General features: G+C 40.1%; 1 protein-coding gene across 15 annotated transcripts in view; it reads right to left on the bottom strand.

Annotated features, from left to right (window-relative positions):
- The window catches only part of r3hdm2 (R3H domain containing 2), a 53,826-nt gene that overhangs the window by 12,569 nt on the left and 23,427 nt on the right, over positions 1 to 17,830 (bottom strand). For 4 of the 15 annotated variants that reach the window (XM_083529181.1, XM_083529188.1, XM_083529189.1 and 1 more), the window contains exons 2-13: positions 9,418 to 9,591; positions 9,079 to 9,306; positions 7,861 to 7,902; positions 7,439 to 7,528; positions 7,208 to 7,331; positions 6,440 to 6,518; positions 5,293 to 5,352; positions 4,626 to 4,766; positions 4,159 to 4,267; positions 3,972 to 4,067; positions 2,387 to 2,418; positions 1,634 to 1,687 (exon numbers count right to left, since the gene is read on the bottom strand). In XM_083529181.1, the coding sequence (XP_083385307.1) occupies positions 1,634 to 1,687; positions 2,387 to 2,418; positions 3,972 to 4,067; positions 4,159 to 4,267; positions 4,626 to 4,766; positions 5,293 to 5,352; positions 6,440 to 6,518; positions 7,208 to 7,331; positions 7,439 to 7,528; positions 7,861 to 7,902; positions 9,079 to 9,240 (989 nt within the window). In that variant the 5' untranslated portion in view covers positions 9,241 to 9,306; positions 9,418 to 9,591. Of the gene's footprint in view, positions 1 to 1,633; positions 1,688 to 2,386; positions 2,437 to 3,971; positions 4,068 to 4,158; positions 4,268 to 4,625; positions 4,767 to 5,292; positions 5,353 to 6,439; positions 6,519 to 7,207; positions 7,332 to 7,438; positions 7,529 to 7,860; positions 7,903 to 9,078; positions 9,307 to 9,417; positions 9,592 to 9,712; positions 9,733 to 17,830 lie in introns of those variants that run through there. The other 11 variants (XM_083529180.1, XM_083529177.1, XM_083529187.1 and 8 more) reach the window with 7 other exon arrangements.

Here is a 17,830-nt window from a genome sequence, read left to right on the forward strand (position 1 = left end):
TATTTGCAGGACGAATATGGTAATTTAGGATCAAAATGTGTGTCTTAAGGTCTGGGGGGAAAACATTTCAAATAACCTTAATGTATCTCAACCGCAATTATGCTAAACAGCAGGCAGATTGCAGACCGTTTTTATTCACAAACTGAACAAGTATGCCTATTTTACTATGTTACATTACTGGCCAACAACACGATTAAATCCTGGCATTCACTTTGTGAGGAAATCACATTTAGCTAGCAAGGTTTTAGACAGTTGCTGTGTTTGCTAAAGTGGCTTCACACATGACCTTTTGTCCAGAAAACCTAGGCAAAGATAAAAAGCAAAGAGAGGGGTTTAAAGTTAGATTTAGATCATTCCCACACCTCTCTGTCCAGAAAACAGAAACTCCTCTTATCCTGAAGACTTGAGGTAGCTTAGACCGTTCCAAAGCACTTACAACCTAATCTCCTTCCATAAACATGAAATACATTTCCCCAGGAGGAGAAAATTATCATTGGTTTGGCAGTGATTTAAGTCTTTCTATTAGCTTTAGCATTATGAGTAGCTTCCTCTGTACATGTCCCTGTGTATGAGCTGTTGCTATAATAACAACCAGAATAACGCGCTTTAATATAAAGCTGTTGTTCTTGTTACTGCCAGAATTCTCAGAGTCGTGCCGTTATACAGAATACATTCACATCCACCAATCAGAGTTGAGGATTCAACTATAGTATAAAATACAATAAGCAGCAACACAATGCTTCAGCATGAAATATCTGTTTTTCTAAAAAGTCCTTTCTGTTGCCCCAAAATGCTGTAAGTCGTTCTTCTAACCGCAGTATGGAACACAAAAGATAAAGTACAATTTCTTATTAAGCCACTTATAAACACCACCAATCACATGCACTATATTTGGAAACTGGACATAATCCAGATGTCAAAGCAAAATCTATGAAGACTGGAATCTAACACGCATAAATTAATACAAAGGACTATTGGATTTTATGTGTAAGAGGGTGTGCTTTTAAAAGGTGCAGTAATGTAGTGAACATTTGTGTATGCAATTAATGAATGAGCTGCTGCCTACACAGCCCCTTACTGACACAGACTTACTGCGCAGAGAGAGAGAGAGAGAGAGAGAGAGAGAGAGAGAGAGAGAGAGAGAGAGAGAAACAGCATTTTTCCTCCATTCTTTTTTGTCCATCATTCCTTCCTTTTTACACCAACAAAAACTCAAGCAATAAATATTACTTGTTTATTTCACATTTTACACAAAAAAAAAAAAAAAAAAAAGGAACAAGTCAAACACCACCAGCATACTGCTATTAGAACAGCAAGACACCCGACAGATAACTCCATAGCATGCGCTAGTTAGCAAATGACAATTCCAGAACATTCCTCACAGCAACCATAGCAACCAGGCTTAGCCTGGACCCACATAAACACACACTTACGCGCGCACACACACTCCCACCCACCAAAGTGCAAGTGCACAATCAGAGAAAAGTGCAAGAATGGTCGTGACTTAACGAGTCCCTTCCCTTTACAGAGCAGTGTTTTAAATCCACATTGCAGCCATGCATCGAGATGACGCTAAGCACACATACGCTTGTCACAGAAACGCTTATAGGAACACACAGCAAACACTAAGTACCTAAAGATTTGCCTCCTCCTTTGGGAGGAAGAGGAGTAGCCTTCAGTGGAAAGTCTGTGGGGGTCACATTGGGAAGAGAAACGCTGCAGGTTACTGCATTGTGTGAAGTGTAGGAAGTGACTTAACATGTTTGTTTGGCATTTTTTGTTCGTGTGTGTGTGTGTGTGTGTGTGTGTGTTTGAATCTGGAAGGATATACATTAGCAGAGAGAGGCCAAGACCAGGCTGCGTTCCACACCAAAGCTGAGGTGGTAAAAATAAACGTTTATAGATTAAAGAAAGATTTTAAGTGGACTTATTTGATCTGATCACAGACCAGCCAACTGCATAGAGGAGAGGAGAAATGCAAACAACGCAGAATTTCTCCTCACAAGCCCCCAGTGTATATCCGTCTCAGCACTCCTCCACCTCATCCTCCTCTCAGCAAAAAGTGCTGAACTTTTAATAACTGTGCTCTTTTAAAACTTTACCAGAATCTTATGTGTACGGTGTAACCTTTACATATACACACACTTTCAATATATGAGGTCTTGGTGTAGAAAAAGCATTAATCATTAATAAGCAATATCCAAGAGGTTAAACTGAAAACGATAAGGCATCTTATATAAACTTATTTAAGATTTAAGTACTTCGATCAATTTACCTACATGTCTCTGGCACGCACACAAGATCAGACAAACAATTTATCTATGCCTACAAACAAAACCCCCACTGACTCTAACCTGCGTTGCTCACCGGTGTAGGTGTGTCTTACCTGTTGTCGTTGAGGTATCCGTTTTGAGAAGACTGTGAAGAAAAAAACACCTGCACATTATGAACAGCTCCACAGCTAAGCTAAAGCCCCACTGAATAAACACTTGTTTATAAATGCTAATTTAGACAGGCAACCTTTGAAAAGGCATTTTCATGTGGCCTAGCAGATTAATAATAATATATGCATTATTACAGACTATATGTACTAACGTGTATATACACACATATATAATAGTAAGTATTAATTACTAATATGCATATACTTATCAGTGGTGGACAAAGTACACAAAGCAGGTACTTGTGTGTAAGTAGAGATGTACTCAGTAAAATATTACTCCAGTAAATGTACAAAAATATTTGCCTTCAATTGTACTTAAGTATACAAAGCACTATGATTTATTATGGCTATAAATGTCCCTATTATCACTGTCACAAGACTATTTGCTTAATTAACTCAGTTCACGTAAAAAAAAAATGTAACTCTCTGCACACCAATCTATTAATAGAATGATATTAATGAGTTAAACACTGATCGATATCCAATGAATTATCTTGAGACCAAAACCTTGTTTTTAACGACTTAAATAGAAAATAAATTGCGCAAATAAGGCCACCGGAGTTGTTTGCGAGTCAAGAGTTCCTTCCATCATTTATTCCTCACAAAATGTTCTGCCTGCTGATGATCTGATGCTGAACTGTATGTTGGTTCTTAGTAAATACCACCAACCGGCAATGGTGGGTTTTTAGCTTGAATGACGCTCTGGGTGAACCACGCCATGACCCAACGTCTCCCCCACTGATTAGTTTCAGCTTTGAAAAGCTCATCTCTGCTTTAGCTACTGTCACTGGATGAGTAAGACATATTCTCAGAGCAGTCCACAAATTTGGAAACATTTATGAGAGCTCCATTTCATATATACACGTCATTGTGCACAATTTATCAAAATTTCAGAACCATAAAATTCCTTGACTAATTGTAGCCATAAGATACATACATCCACATCCATATAACGTCTTTTAAATTAGCCTTTTACTACCCTTACTGATCTCAGTTCACACCTATTCAGTACACTCACAGAAAACCTTTATGAAATCACCTCAATTAAAGGTAACCAAATCAATAAGTGCTGTTTAACTACAATCCTACTACACTAGTTACACTAGTTTTATTAAATACATTAGCTTATACTATCCTCATAACATAGTGATAGAGCTGCATACACACCTTTATCTTTTGCACGTTTCCCCCTACGTCTTTATTCTTTTTCTAAATTGGGCTCCTGAGAGTTTTTGTCATCCATAATTTTAACTTGGGTTCAGCTCTTCTTACTGACATGACATCACCCAACCCCCACCACTACTTTCTAAGTGTATGAGTAGGGAAACTTCAGGCGGCCCCGACCAGCTTCATTGAAATTGACATGATATAATAATTGAAAAAACCGGCTGGACGAGGGAATGATCTGAAGATGCCACCCTGGGTTACAAATTACACCACAGATACTTCCTTACTTCCGCTACTGCATTCACTCCGTTAGCAATACAGATCTTAGTTTATGGCATTCCTGCATTGGCTGTGTACTTACTTCCCGAGCAAAGATTCGATCTCGGACACGTTGATATTCCTCCTCTCTCTCCTCGATGGATTTACTACGACGACCGTCCTGCAGAGGAACCCGAATCTGAAAAGTAACATAATAAGCCTATTGGGGAGAGGGAAGAAAAAAACGGGGAAAAGAGGGTTTATTGTGATTTGTAGAACTGAAGTCTCACCTGGTTGTCATCTTTGTCCATGCTTGCATCGTCCCTCTTCAAGATAAACTTCTTCTGGAAATCCATGGTTCTGTCATCTTTAATGTGCTCAGAAAACCTTTGTTCAGGGCTGAGAGAGAGAGAGAGAGAGAGAGAGAGAGAGAGAGAGAGAGAGAGAGAGAGAGAGAGAGAGAGAGAGAGAGAGGAACAGAGAGAGAGAGAGAGAGAGAGAGAGAGATGCAGTCTGTTATGTTAGTGTGGGCTTTAGCACTATAATTAATACATTAATAGCATGTTACATAAAAAAATAATAAATAGCATGCATAATAAAAATGCTGTTCTGACATAAAGCTAATGCCCATGAATTACTGTGTACATATTCACTTCATTTATTTCACATATTTTAAAACCTGAGGCAGCTGCAGAATTAATAAACCATTGTGCTAAATAGGAATTTCATTTTCAGAAATCTGAGTAAAAATGATTACATGCGAGTGTTGCACGTCTTATTGATGATGACCGCTTTGCCAGTTTGGTCCACATTGTGGTCCATGCCAAAGTAGGCTGCAACTCGATGCAGCAGCATGCGATGGTATGAGGTCATCTGAGGGAACTTCTTATACTGATTGCTAAAAAGAGTAAGAAAGTATGTACAAATGTTTAGCAGTTTCCTTTCTAATTAAAATGTTAACTTCTATGACATTTTAATCAATACAAAATACTCTGAAAACATTAGGAAACTAATCGAAAAGCAAAGCTTCAAGATACCAACAGGGGGCCATAAGCAACACATTTATTTTACAGAGGGACAAACTTTCAAATGAACAAATTTAGGGTCTTTGCCAAAGCCAGTAGCGTACCCTGAATTGCCAAACTATTTATTTTTTAAAGAAAACATTGTGCTTACAGAGTTGATGTCAAAATTTTATTTTTTTGTACCAACATAAAATCTTAATAATCTCCTTTTCAGTTCTAACTGAAAACAATTTAAATAGTTCATACAGGATTCTCTCTAGTCGATATATAAATAATCCTAAATAATTATAATGTGAATATAAATAAATCTTTTTCGGTCTCAATCATAACCTTATTGACTTGTTGAGCAACAAAGTATCTATTGCTAAATACCTCTGTAACACACACACACACACTTACTTATCATCATTAATAAACTCCAGTATATCTTGTTCCAGCTTCAGCAGCATCATTCTGTCCCTGGTGAACGTGGGTAAACAATGACAAGAGACGGGTCAGTAAAGACAAAAATAACAGGATAAAGAGTGTTGATAGAAGAGGTTTATTTGCATTGCTTTTGTTTTTCTAGAAATGTCTGTGATTTAATTTATTAAAGAAATTTCACATTACTTTAGTTTACTAACTTAATTTTGTAAACTTGATTTAGTACTTAGCTAAAGCACATTTAGCAACAATTACAGCCTTAATTAAAGTCTTTTGGGGTATGATGCAACAAGCTTGGCACACCTGGATTGGGCTATTTTCTGCCATTGTTCATGGCAAATCCTCTAAAACTGGGTCAGGATGTGTCTGTATGTCTGTGTGTCTGTCTGTCTGCGTGTGTGCCTGTCTGTCTGCGTGTGTGCCTGTCTGTCTGCGTGTGTGCCTGTCTGTCTGCGTGTGTGCCTGTCTGTCTGCGTGTGTGCCTGTCTGTCTGCGTGTGTGCCTGTGTCTGTGTGCCTGTCTGTCTGCGTGTCTGCGTGTCTGTCTGTCTGCGTGCGTAAGTGTCTGGGTGCGTGCGTGTCTGGGTGCGTGCGTGTCTGGGTGCGTGCGTGTCTGGGTGCGTGCGTGTCTGGGTGCGTGCGTGTCTGGGTGCGTGCGTGTCTGGGTGCGTGCGTGTCTGGGTGCGTGCGTGTCTGGGTGCGTGCGTGTCTGGGTGCGTGCGTGTCTGGGTGCGTGCGTGTCTGGGTGCGTGCGTGTCTGGGTGTGTGCGTGTCTGGGTGTGTGCGTGTCTGGGTGTGTGCGTGTCTGGGTGTGTGCGTGTCTGGGTGTGTGCGTGTCTGGGTGTCTGTCTCAATCCATTTATGCATCCATTTACAGAAATGTTAAATAGTTAAAGTTGATACATTTTCTACATGCAGTACAACAGTCACTATGGTAAGTTGCATGAATTCACGAAAATAATTAACAGGAACTACATTCTCATCAGGACACAATACATTACCCATCATCCCTAAGTTTTTAGTAACCTACAAACAATAAAAACTGAAAATGTATTTTATTAGAAGGGCGAGGCACACATTCTGAAGCATTGGTGCGGATCTTGTATTTGTTGTGCGATTTGTACCTGGGGTTGTTTTTCAGTGTGTTCACCAAGAATTCATGCACATCAATGCCTGTGGAGTCTGTGTACTCCTGACTGGAGTCTGCAGGAAAAGAAAAAGAAGGATAAGAAAGTATACATCCACTCTGCCATCTAGATCATGAAATCCAAAATGGCAAGAAATGTTGCCTTCTAACATCTCTACCTGCCTTCCACTCGCTATAAAATGGGAACGCTTATGTCATTGAAACAGCATGTAATTTACAAGCAATCCAACTGAAATAAGGAATGTCTTCGAACAAGGAGTCCTCCTCAGGATAAACAACACTCTGTTACACTGGAAGTGCCTAAAGCGCTAACCAATTTGGTCGTTAGGAAATCCTGAGTGCAAGCATTCATTACAGAACTTTACAGCTCGGGAGCTCAAATGATTTAAAAAAAAAAAAAAAAAAAAAAAAAGATTCTATTGCAAAGTCCAAATCAGGTCAGTCATTTAGCTCTCTCGAGTGTCTCACCATGAAATAATGATAAAGCACCATACATTAATGTAGCCATTATACAAGCAGTGAGCTGTTTCTGGTGGCTCCCCAATAGTCTGTGATTGGAAATAGGTCTTTCTATTCATCAGACTTTTTCTGCAACTGGACACAAAATACATAGGTGTCGTTTCTGAGATGTGGTAGGTGACTTTAGAAATGTGGGGGATGAGGTAACAGTGGACTTTCCTTGGTGAATATGAAAGAGTGACCTTTAAACACAAACACACACACACAAACAGACAGGAGAACTTACCACGCGAGAGCATCTTGTGCGGCGTTTTGTCCTTCTTCTCCCTCTCCTCGTTTTCATACTCGTCTTTAGAAGACTTCTCTTCCTCTTTGTCTGACGGGCAGCTAATGTGGAGCTGAATAATATCCTATAAAATGTATAATGTGAATAGCAAGAGAAACACAGATCAGCACACAGTTATGCAGGACACAGTTGAATTCTTTTGGAAGTTCAGGTGAGGTAACAGAACAATACCTGACTCTCGGCAGGGCCATCAGTAGAAAACATGCCTGATGACTCCTCACACACTGCTAGACTCCTCACCAGCTTTAGCTTAGCATTGGACTATGAGAAAGAACACAGCAGATATGAATAAATCGCAGCTCTTAGTAATATTTAAATTATACATTTTTAAAGATAAATAGATTTTAAATGTTTTTACATTTGAATGATGAACTATGATTAAAAAGTCTCAAATGTACAGAGTAAATGAAGCAGGGGAAATGTTAACTCCCTGCATCTGAAGCCCGTGAGTCATATCTACCTGAAATGTTTGTGTGTATGTGTTTCTGTGCATGTGCGTCTTTCCCCTGCCACACTTGGAATTTTGCCAGGAGGATTCGCAAACACCACTTATGGCAACATTATACTACAGTAAATCATGCAGCAGTGTTTACCTTGGCTCTTTTCCTGCTATGGCCATGGTTCTGACAGCGTTTCTGTGGCACATTAAAAACACAGAAGCTTTCAGATCGCGTCTGAAAACGAACTCATTCATTATGTCAAATCTTGATTCATACAGTTCTTAAATACAGGACATCACAGTAAATTCAAGATTTGTACAATACAAAAGTGTACAATATTTATATTTTATGAAAGGATCATAAATGACATTATGCACTGCTGAATTTTAGACTTACTGAATGAAAGGCTGAGAATAGGAATGAGTCAAATAAAAAAAATAATAAAGAGATTAGAGTTAAAAAAAAAAAAAAAAAACTTGCTTTTTGATGAACCAGGATTCAGAACTTATCTTATAGATGTATAGAGCCGTTAAACAACTTTTCCAGCTCACCTTTAAACACGTGGTCATACGATCAGGACGATGGTCAAAGCAGCATACAAACAAAAGCTGCACACTGACAGCAAACTTGACGCTGTTCCCAGATTCCTAAATCCGCCTTTCACTACAGCTATTTTTATGGCAGGTGCATGGGTTAAGTGGAACACTATCCGATCATCTCTAAAAAGGAGCCAAGTTCTACTGTAGTTCACATATTTATATGGACATGAAGATAATCCGAAGAGAAAATGTATTGATTTGTCCTGAATGTGCATTAATGAATATTTATTTAGCAAATGGTATTTTACAAAGATGTCTGTAAAATCACATGCATGTCACATTATCCAGCATAGCTAATGAGAAAAGTGCCAGAGCAATTAGCAGCAGGTCATTTCTTTTGCCCTGCTAGTTCAGTTACTGACTTTATCTCATAGACAAGCGCTTACACACATTCATGGAGATTGTGAGTTTGACTGCTAATAATCTCAGCAGCATCGATGCCTAGGATTCAAAAGAGCAAATATGCCTCTGTTCTCTGGATGGGAGAGATAGTGTACCCTTTAATTGCATTTCATTGCACCACAAGCTGAACCATGAGCTTAAGTGAGCTAATGTATGTGGAAAAGGGCAGAGAGCACTTTCCTTTACTCTAGGATCAGTGAAAAAATGTTTAATGTGATGCAAACATGTAAAACTTAAATACATTTTGGATGAGGGGAAAACAGATCACTTACAGCCCATATAACAATACATTAGCGTGTAATATTATATAAAAGAGTGCATATTATTTAAGTTCATAATGATACCTCGGCCTTGATAGTTTGTACTCTACCTGTGTGTCTTGTGTGATGTCGTCGGGATCTGCACCATTGTTCTCGGTGTTGTCTTTGCTCAGTGTGGTTGTGGTTCCTTTACAGCGGCTGGCAGCAGGATTTTCAGTAACCAGCACGCTCTCCCCCTCTCTCACCCCATCCAGAGGCAGTAACACAGACATCTTACTTTAGCAAAGAGACTAAAACCCAACTCACACACACCTTCTTGCACACACTACCACAGAAGACTGAGAAAACAGAGGCAGGACGAAAAAAAGAAAACGAAAAGATATTTGTTCAAATGCATAGCTGTGCACAGTAATGAATCATAAACATCAAAGAGAATAAAAGGTCACTACCTGAAACTGTAGTGTGTTGGGGCTCCACTCTGAAGCCCCAGAGACAAGATGTTGGACAGATGGTGCTCTTAAACAGGGGAAGGGGATAGGGGACACGCCATGGTGAGAGTGTGCGTCCTCAGTGCTCCGGCATCTTGCAGTTCCCCACACACACAGTCACATAAACCCCTCCTGCTGGAGACACACAGAGTGGGAGAACTTTAATGAGTGAGTCATCCAAAGGGGGAGAAAAAAAAAGGAAAAAGTTGCTTTAAAAAAAAAAAAAACTGAATATTTTATATGCTCTATGACTGACACTGTATGATTTGTCTCTTCAAAATGCAGAACACGTCGTAAGCTGAAAGGTCATCGTTTTATTCATACGTTCAGTTCGGCTGGATGCGTCTGGGTTGTGAAAAACAGTTCAGACACAATGTGCCAGGGCTGAGTAACCAACCATCTGCCACAAAAATTTAACACATGAATATAAACACAAAACACTGGAACATAAACTGAATCGGTAGAACATGCATCATTCAGATGTTAAGGCACAGAGGCTTTGAAAGCCTGGAGCTTTGTAAAGAAAGAAAGCAGAATGACAGGTGCTGCAAGGAGAGAGGAACCTCCAGTAATGACGTCATACTGCAGAGAGAGGGGCTGTGAGAGGGAGGGGGAAGTGCGTATGTGAGCAATAGAACACGAAAGAGGCAGAGAGAGGGAGAAAGAAAGAGAGAGAGACAGAGCGCAAGCACAAAGAGGAGGGATTCCCAACTGCTGAAAAGACGTCATCAGCAATTCATGACACTGCTGACCAGTAGTCACCCACACACCTCCCTACACTTTTTAGCAAACCACACACAAACACACACACACACACACAACTGTGTAACAGTGTTGCTGTTATGTAACACAAGACTCAGAAGTCAGAAGTGAAATAAGCTTCAGTGACAGTAAATGAAATCAAAGAAATGCTTATGAATGAACAACGGCTTTCATTCAATCCGGTCTCGCTGCACACGTTTCCCCTTTGTCGCAGGGCAGCCGGAGCTGCCATGGAGATGACAACGCCATTCTCATCAGGATGCAAGCAAAGGCCAAGGGGTTATACTGTAAGAAACTGAAGCAAAAGACAGATCTGTGGCCTGTTTTTGCAGACAACTTAAGGCAAACACCACGTCCCACCATGTTGCACGACGTGTTTGGGCTCTGCACTGGTAACCATAGAAACCGTGTGCCCTCGTTTGGTCTGACCTGCACAAAAAAAAAAATCTTAACTACACCGGCCTGAGCAAAGACACGGACACAAGCTTGTGTGTTGCGCTTGCATTCAGGCAAACACATGGGCAACATAAGGTTCTTATGTGGCTCTCCAACACGCACACAAACGTGCAAACGTTCTCACACACACACACACACACGCTTTGCTATGTTCATATGGCTTGAAGCAACTTGTATTTTGTAGGGCTGATGACAAACGGAGGGCAGGAATGATTCATAGAAACAATTGCAGGTTCACGTTGACATACTGTAAATGTGCATGAGTATGGTGCACATACTGCTTGTGTGTGCGAATGTGAGCGCAAGAGCTGTGTGTTTGTATGTGAACATGCGCTCATCTCAATAATGGTCAAATCTAAACAGTGCACTGTAGGCAAGGATATGCCATGTGTCGAACATGGCAACTAAAAACCAGTATCAGTTTTTTTATCTGATCCCAATTTCATTGGAAATCCAGAAGAGATGAACGTGTGTCGATCCGGGTCATGGTGCGGTAATGGGGTTCATGTAAAAACTTAGCTGCAGAGCAAATATCTAGGGTAAAGCTGCTTCGCTGTGCACAAAGCAAATGGTGTTTGAGCAAGAAAGCGCATCCAATTTGTTCAGGGCAGAACCTAAACCAGAACAAGCATGGAAAGCAAGCTGCCAGAAGCCATGTTATAAGTTCAAAACTCTTTTTCAAGCCTAACAAATGCTTCCTAAGAAAGCATGTACTTTGGACCTGCTGCTTATGTAGCATCACATGGGTGTGCTGAAGGAAAGCATTAACTCCTCTAGGACGTTTACATGTGAAAAAACCTTTCCTTCCTATCAACTTTCTACAGTAACACCATTCCATTACTGGCTTCTCAGGAGAGTCTTATGATAGCAGACGGTAGTTACAGTGCTGCAAATTGGAACTGTCTTGTTTGTTAGAAACGCACACCGCTGATGCATCATGGTTAAAGTCTGGTCTTATTTGAAGTTTATGCTTGTTTGATCATGGGAATCCCGTGATTCATCAAAACGCCCCCAGAAGGATACATAGGACGATCTGGAGAATTACACTGTAGGAACAAAACATCAAGTTACTAGTTTGGCTAATTTGCATACTATAAGAGGCAGTATTATGAATGAAATTTGGAGATCTGCTCCAGCCCTAGCCTGAGCTTTCACAAAAATGGACCAAACATCACACAAATGCAAATCTTCATTATGCACTAATAATCGTTTTCGAGTAAAATTGGATAGCGCTGTTGTATTTGGAGGGAGGGTGTTTTGTGGTGTCTGAGGGATTACATTTGAGAAAAGACAACAGGAACATTGAAAGTATGATATACATTTACACGTGCATTTCACTTCCCAATTTACGCCGAAATTACACACTTGCCTTTAGTGCAGCCCATCCACTCATACTTTGTGCAGGAGAACGAGAGAGAGAAAGAGAGACTGTCTCTCCCAGCAGTCCTAGCGACTGCTAACCCTCTTCTCCTACACTTTGCTAGACTGTGCCTATTTTTGACCATTTCGTTCCACACTCCCTCCCTCCGCTTTTGCAAAAAGTCCTGGCTCCAGTGCTTTAGTTACACCATGCAGACTGACTTCTCAGACATAACATACTTTTTGAAATAGAATATAATAATTCTGCAAAGACTTGTGTGTTTTTCTTTTTTTTGCAATAGATGTGCTCGGGTTGAGATTCACCAACAGCATTGAATAAATTGCATGACTACCAAGGTTTGTCTTTGCATTCTCAATCCCAGAACTAACAATGCTGTTTAATAATGTTTAAGGACAATGGGTGCTAAATTCAGCTGCATTTATGAACCAAAAATCGTGACTAACCCAGCTGGGCTCTGTACACAAAATCTTCTGGTATTAGATTTTCATACAAAAATGTGAACTACACAGAACTACAAATTCTACATTCAATCGCTGTCCACTAAACAACTGAATGCCCACATTTATACAGTTCTTGAAATCAGCTAAATCACGTGGTAAACATTCCATGGTAAGTTATGGAGATCACAGTTTTCACCCATTATGATGTTTTAAGGTGGATGTAACTGATCTTGCTCAGTAGCTGCATGAATTTATGCACTGCTGCCAAATAATAGGCTGTTAATGACTGTATAACTGCATAAATGAGCAGGTGTACAAGTGTAGCTATTAGTGGATGGTAAGTGTACATTGGCCTGCAAACACAGACAGACAGACAGACAGACAGACAGACAGACAGACAGACAGACAGACAGACAGACAGACAGACAGACAGACAGAGGTTTGCATACACGACACCAGTAAGTTTTCCTCAGTGCTCATGATTCATTCCAACCAAGCATGTATTCACTTCAATCAGGATGGTCACATAACCAAAATATCATTTTCTTCCTGCAAGTATGCTCATGACAGAGGAGATCAAAACAAGGAGACACATCACACATCAGAGAACAGGAAAATATACAAATGTAAGCCATGTATGTTACATAAATTCAGTTGCTTGAAAAATTATATTTTATACAATGGACTGCCTTTATATGAAAATACTAAACATTAGGATGGTGTGATACACCTCCAAGATAGTGTACTCTACTTCAGGGCGTATTGTTTTCCTTGGACAGCACACAACGCGAGTTATGACACAAAGAAGCACAGTACAAACGGCGCATATTTTCAAGAATGTTCAAGAAACAATAATTCTCACTCAGGAACTCAGGACGCTCTTTTCAACCCAAAGTTCAGAAAGTGACTTAAAAGTGACATGGCCAATTCGTAACACTTCGCATATTTTTTATATAAATGTCTATAAAAACAGAATGTCACCACGTCAATGATTATGCTTTTCGTTATGAACCTAAAAGACGTTATAAAAAATTCCTTCTCATTATATGGAGCACCCAATATACAATCCCTGTGCATGAGCTGTTACTATGGAAACACTAATGTATTAGGATGAGCGCATGAATACAAACCTATCGCTCATGTTACAGGGGGAACTACTGAATAAATAAATAATTGCCAGTTGCATTACTGAATATCGTGGCCTTGAAAAATAATGCAAATCGTTCGTGTGGAAACAGCAAAAGTTCCGTTTGGTGTCGTTTGTCAGCCTGTCATCTGAAAATGGAAACAGGCTTGTCTGCAAAGAAAGAGAAGTAATGGGAACCTGGTATTTTTATGTCCTGTTTTCATGTGTATAATAGACAACCAACTTTAAAAAAAAAACAAACATCTATGGCCTTTGAAACATGTCAAATCTTGAGTATGGTTTCACAAGTAATAAACATACATTTGCATAAAGCATCCATGTTTGTCCATGCCCATGTTGATTATAGTACAGTAATCCCCCACTTTACCGCAGCTCGAATCTCGATATCTAGACCAATAAAATTGTGAAACGGGTTCAGGTGAACCATTAAAACTCTTTATATTAAATCAGACGCGCTCCCACTGAATCGGGCCGCAGCACATCATAAATATGGATGATGTTCCTCTGACGTTTGACCTGCCGCTCACTCGGAGTGTCTACAGGAAATGTGAATCATTCGTCACGCTGAAAACAACCGGGCATAAAAAAAACAGTGTTCTGAGCTGCACGGCATCGGGAGAAAAGCTTTACAGATGGTGATTTTTAAACGCACGACGATGCCAAAAGATGAAAGGAAGGAGGAAGACAGTGAACAATGACTTTCTTGGTGGGCTACTGTTTAGATACAAGCCGTGTAACAGACACTGTCTTTCATTAAAGCCTGTGTAAAGTTCATTAGTTTCAGTGTAGACACCTGCGGCTTATAGAGAAGTGCGGCAAATTTATGTTCAAAATAATATATATATAGATTTAAGTGGCTTTATATTTGTTTTGCATTTTTCGGTGATTAATCTCTATTTGTATAGAATACTGCATATGTAGTGACCAGGTGTTAAAGGGGTTTACACTAGCATGAAGTGAGATCCAGGAGAACCAGGCAATCATTGAAAAAATGTGAATTCATTAACGAGAATATGAATAAGAGATTGTGAAGTGAGCGTTAATTCACACCAACACAAGCATACTTCAAGAATGACTGTGATAAAACCAGAGGTATGTAGGGAGAGAGAGAGAGAGAGAGAGAGAGAGAGAGAGAGAGAGAGAGAGAGAGAGAGAGAGAGAGAGAGAGAGAGAGAGAGAAGAGGGTATGAGTCAGAGTTGGTCCCACCGGACTGAGTAGGATGTGAGGAGGAGGATGGCGTCAGCAACACACACACACACACACACACACACACACACACACACACACACACACACACACACACCCTTTATCTAAGTAGAAATAGATAGAGAGGGGAAGGGTGAGGCTGCAGAAGGGGATCCTCTCTCTGACGAAGTAGAGAGAATGAAACCGAGAGAGAGAGAGAGAGAGAGAGAGAGAGAGAGAGAGAGAGAGAGAGAGAGAGAGAGAGAGAGAGAGATTGACAACATGCAAAAACTCCACAAAAAGGCTTTTTTCTTTGCTATTCAGACTAAGACATAGAAGGAAGTGCACTGAGGATGTACACACTGAGGATGTGTGTGTGTGTGTGTGTGTGTGTGTGTGTGTGAGAGAGTTGTTGAGAATCAGTGCTATTTCTCTCCTCCATGCTCTAAAAATAAGTGTGTCAGGTAAAAACCTGGATCCCATTGCAAACCTTATGCAACTCCTCCACTTCTCCCTCCTGGGGGGCGATTGAGAAAGGTTGAGAAAGCGAGAGGCAGAGAAAGAAGGGAAAAATTCTCAATAATGAAACGGTAAGTGCGGCGGTGCCATTGGCTGATGCCTTCGCCAATAGAAGAGGCAGCTCCATGGCAACAGGCTCTGTCACCAAGAGAGAACAGTGATCTCTCCTTCTACCCCCCATCCATTTCACTTCAACCCTGTTCCCCAATCTCTCTCTCTCTCTTTCTCTCTCACACACACACACACACACACACACACACACCCACACACACACACGCCTCTTTCCGCATCACCCAAATTATCCATGTTTGAGAGAGGAGTTCAGAAAACATGCTTACTCGCTCTCTTGCACTCAAACACACATCCTGTCCCTGTTCTAATTCCCTCCTTCCGGTTAGACAGGTAGTAATAGCTTTCAATTGATGTAGAACAAATGTTTCTTTTCTCCAATATGCATTTACTCCATTGGGTTTCACAGCAATATATGGAAATTGTGTGTCACATTGTGTGTCTTAACAAATGGCAAAGTCAATACGAGACAAATGATATCGGCCAGAAATTAAACCGCAGTTTCGATTTAAAATATTGAAAATAAGCAAACTGTTATATATTCCTGTTACGTGCGTGCACCTACAGTATACGGCTTTAGATTGCTTTCAGGTAAGTTCATGCTTTTGTTACGAGCTGTTGCATAACCAGGTCTTTCCAGCATGCACCTGTGCATAATCACAAAGCAGAAATCTTGTAATACCACAAAACAGTTTGTATATTTATATAAACATTGTTTTTTTTATTTCAAAGACAGAAAATATGCAGTTATATATTAGATTTGTAACTATACACAAAACACAAATACAGCATGGTTAAACAGTGGTGTCTCGAAGTAATATGGTAAATTTTTTTAGATGAAATACAGCAATCATTTTAGTATATCCTCTCAATAGGGTGCTCAATAGGGTTCAGGCAGTTGTCATCTTGACTATGTGTTTGGGGTCGTTATGTTGGAAAACTGCTGTTCGGCCCAGATTCTGAAGAGAGGGCATCAAGAATGTCACAGTACATGTTGGAATCCATGTTTTCCTCAATGAACCACAGCTCCCTAATACCAGCAGCACTCATGCAGCCCCAGACCATGATGCTACCACCACCATGCTTGATTGTAGGCAACAGACAATTTTCTTGGTACTTCTCACCACACCACCAATTTGAGCCAAACAAGTTTACCTTAGTTGCATCAGACCACAGGACATTGTTCCAGCTTCAGAAGAGGCTTCCTTCTGGAACAACGGCCATGCGAACTTGTTGCAGCATGAAGCGTATGGTCTGAGCACTGAAAAGGACTAAACTTCTTTAATGGACCCTTGCGAGAGCTGTTGGAAAACCTCTGTATGGCCACTGTACTAAAACTGAGTTTCATGGTGTTACTGATCTTCTTATAGCCTTTGTGGAGAGCAACATTTCTAATTCTCAAATCCTCAGAGAGTATTTGCCATATTGAACATCTAGGTGGTCAGTATGAGAGAATTGTACTTAAAGCACGAAAGTTTAGCTGCTCTAATACAAGATCCACAAATTTCTTTGCTCCTGTCAATCAGACAAAAACATGAACATGATGAATAAACATCCCATTCCACATTTGCTGTTATAATAACCTAGACTCTACTGGGAAGATGTGCCACTAGATTTAGTAATAAAGGGGTGGGGGGTGCAGTGTTCTATTTCATCTCAAAAGGTGTTCAAATAGGGTTGAAGCCAGAGCTCTGTAACAGGTCACCAAAGATCTTTCTTTACAACCCTTTTAAACCACATATTCATGGTGGTTTTGTGCATAGGGGCATGGTCGTGTTGTGACAGGTTTGGGTCTCCTAGTTCAAGTGCAGTCAAAGTTAATTCCACTATATCCCAAAACCTCCTCTACAATTTTGTGCCTTCAACATAGTGAAAACAGATTGTAGTAAAACCAAATATTTGCCCCAAATCCCAACATTTGTCCATATAGTGTGTGTACCTTACTTATCAATTTTCAATTAATTAAAATATTAAACCTTATAAAACATGGAATAATTAAAACATAATATTTATGGAGTGCAAAAAGCATTCATATTACAGAATCAAATAACTTTCACTGGTATGACTCATAAGCAGTCCAGACTTTTTCTAATTCTCCTGTTAGCTAGTTGCTGTCAGAGTAACCGACAGCTCTCTGTAGCTGTAGATGTGCTTGTGAATCTTGTTCTCTCTCCACAACCGCAACCCTGTGCTTTGTTCCAGCTTGCTTTTAGTTTTAGAGAAAGGCACAGGAGATGTCAGACAAACACTCCGCAGCCAAAAGTATATAAACAATTGATCTTTATATTCAGTTGTGAGTTCTAAAACAGTTGCCACAATATTGGAAGCATGCAAAGCGACGCCTTTTTTAAAGCATGCATCTGTCCATGCCATATCAGTTTCTGCATTATATTTTGCATATCTACATATTCATT

Source organism: Silurus aristotelis, assembly GCF_946808225.1.
Source record: "Silurus aristotelis genome assembly, chromosome: 2".
Lineage (NCBI taxonomy): Eukaryota > Metazoa > Chordata > Actinopteri > Siluriformes > Siluridae > Silurus > Silurus aristotelis.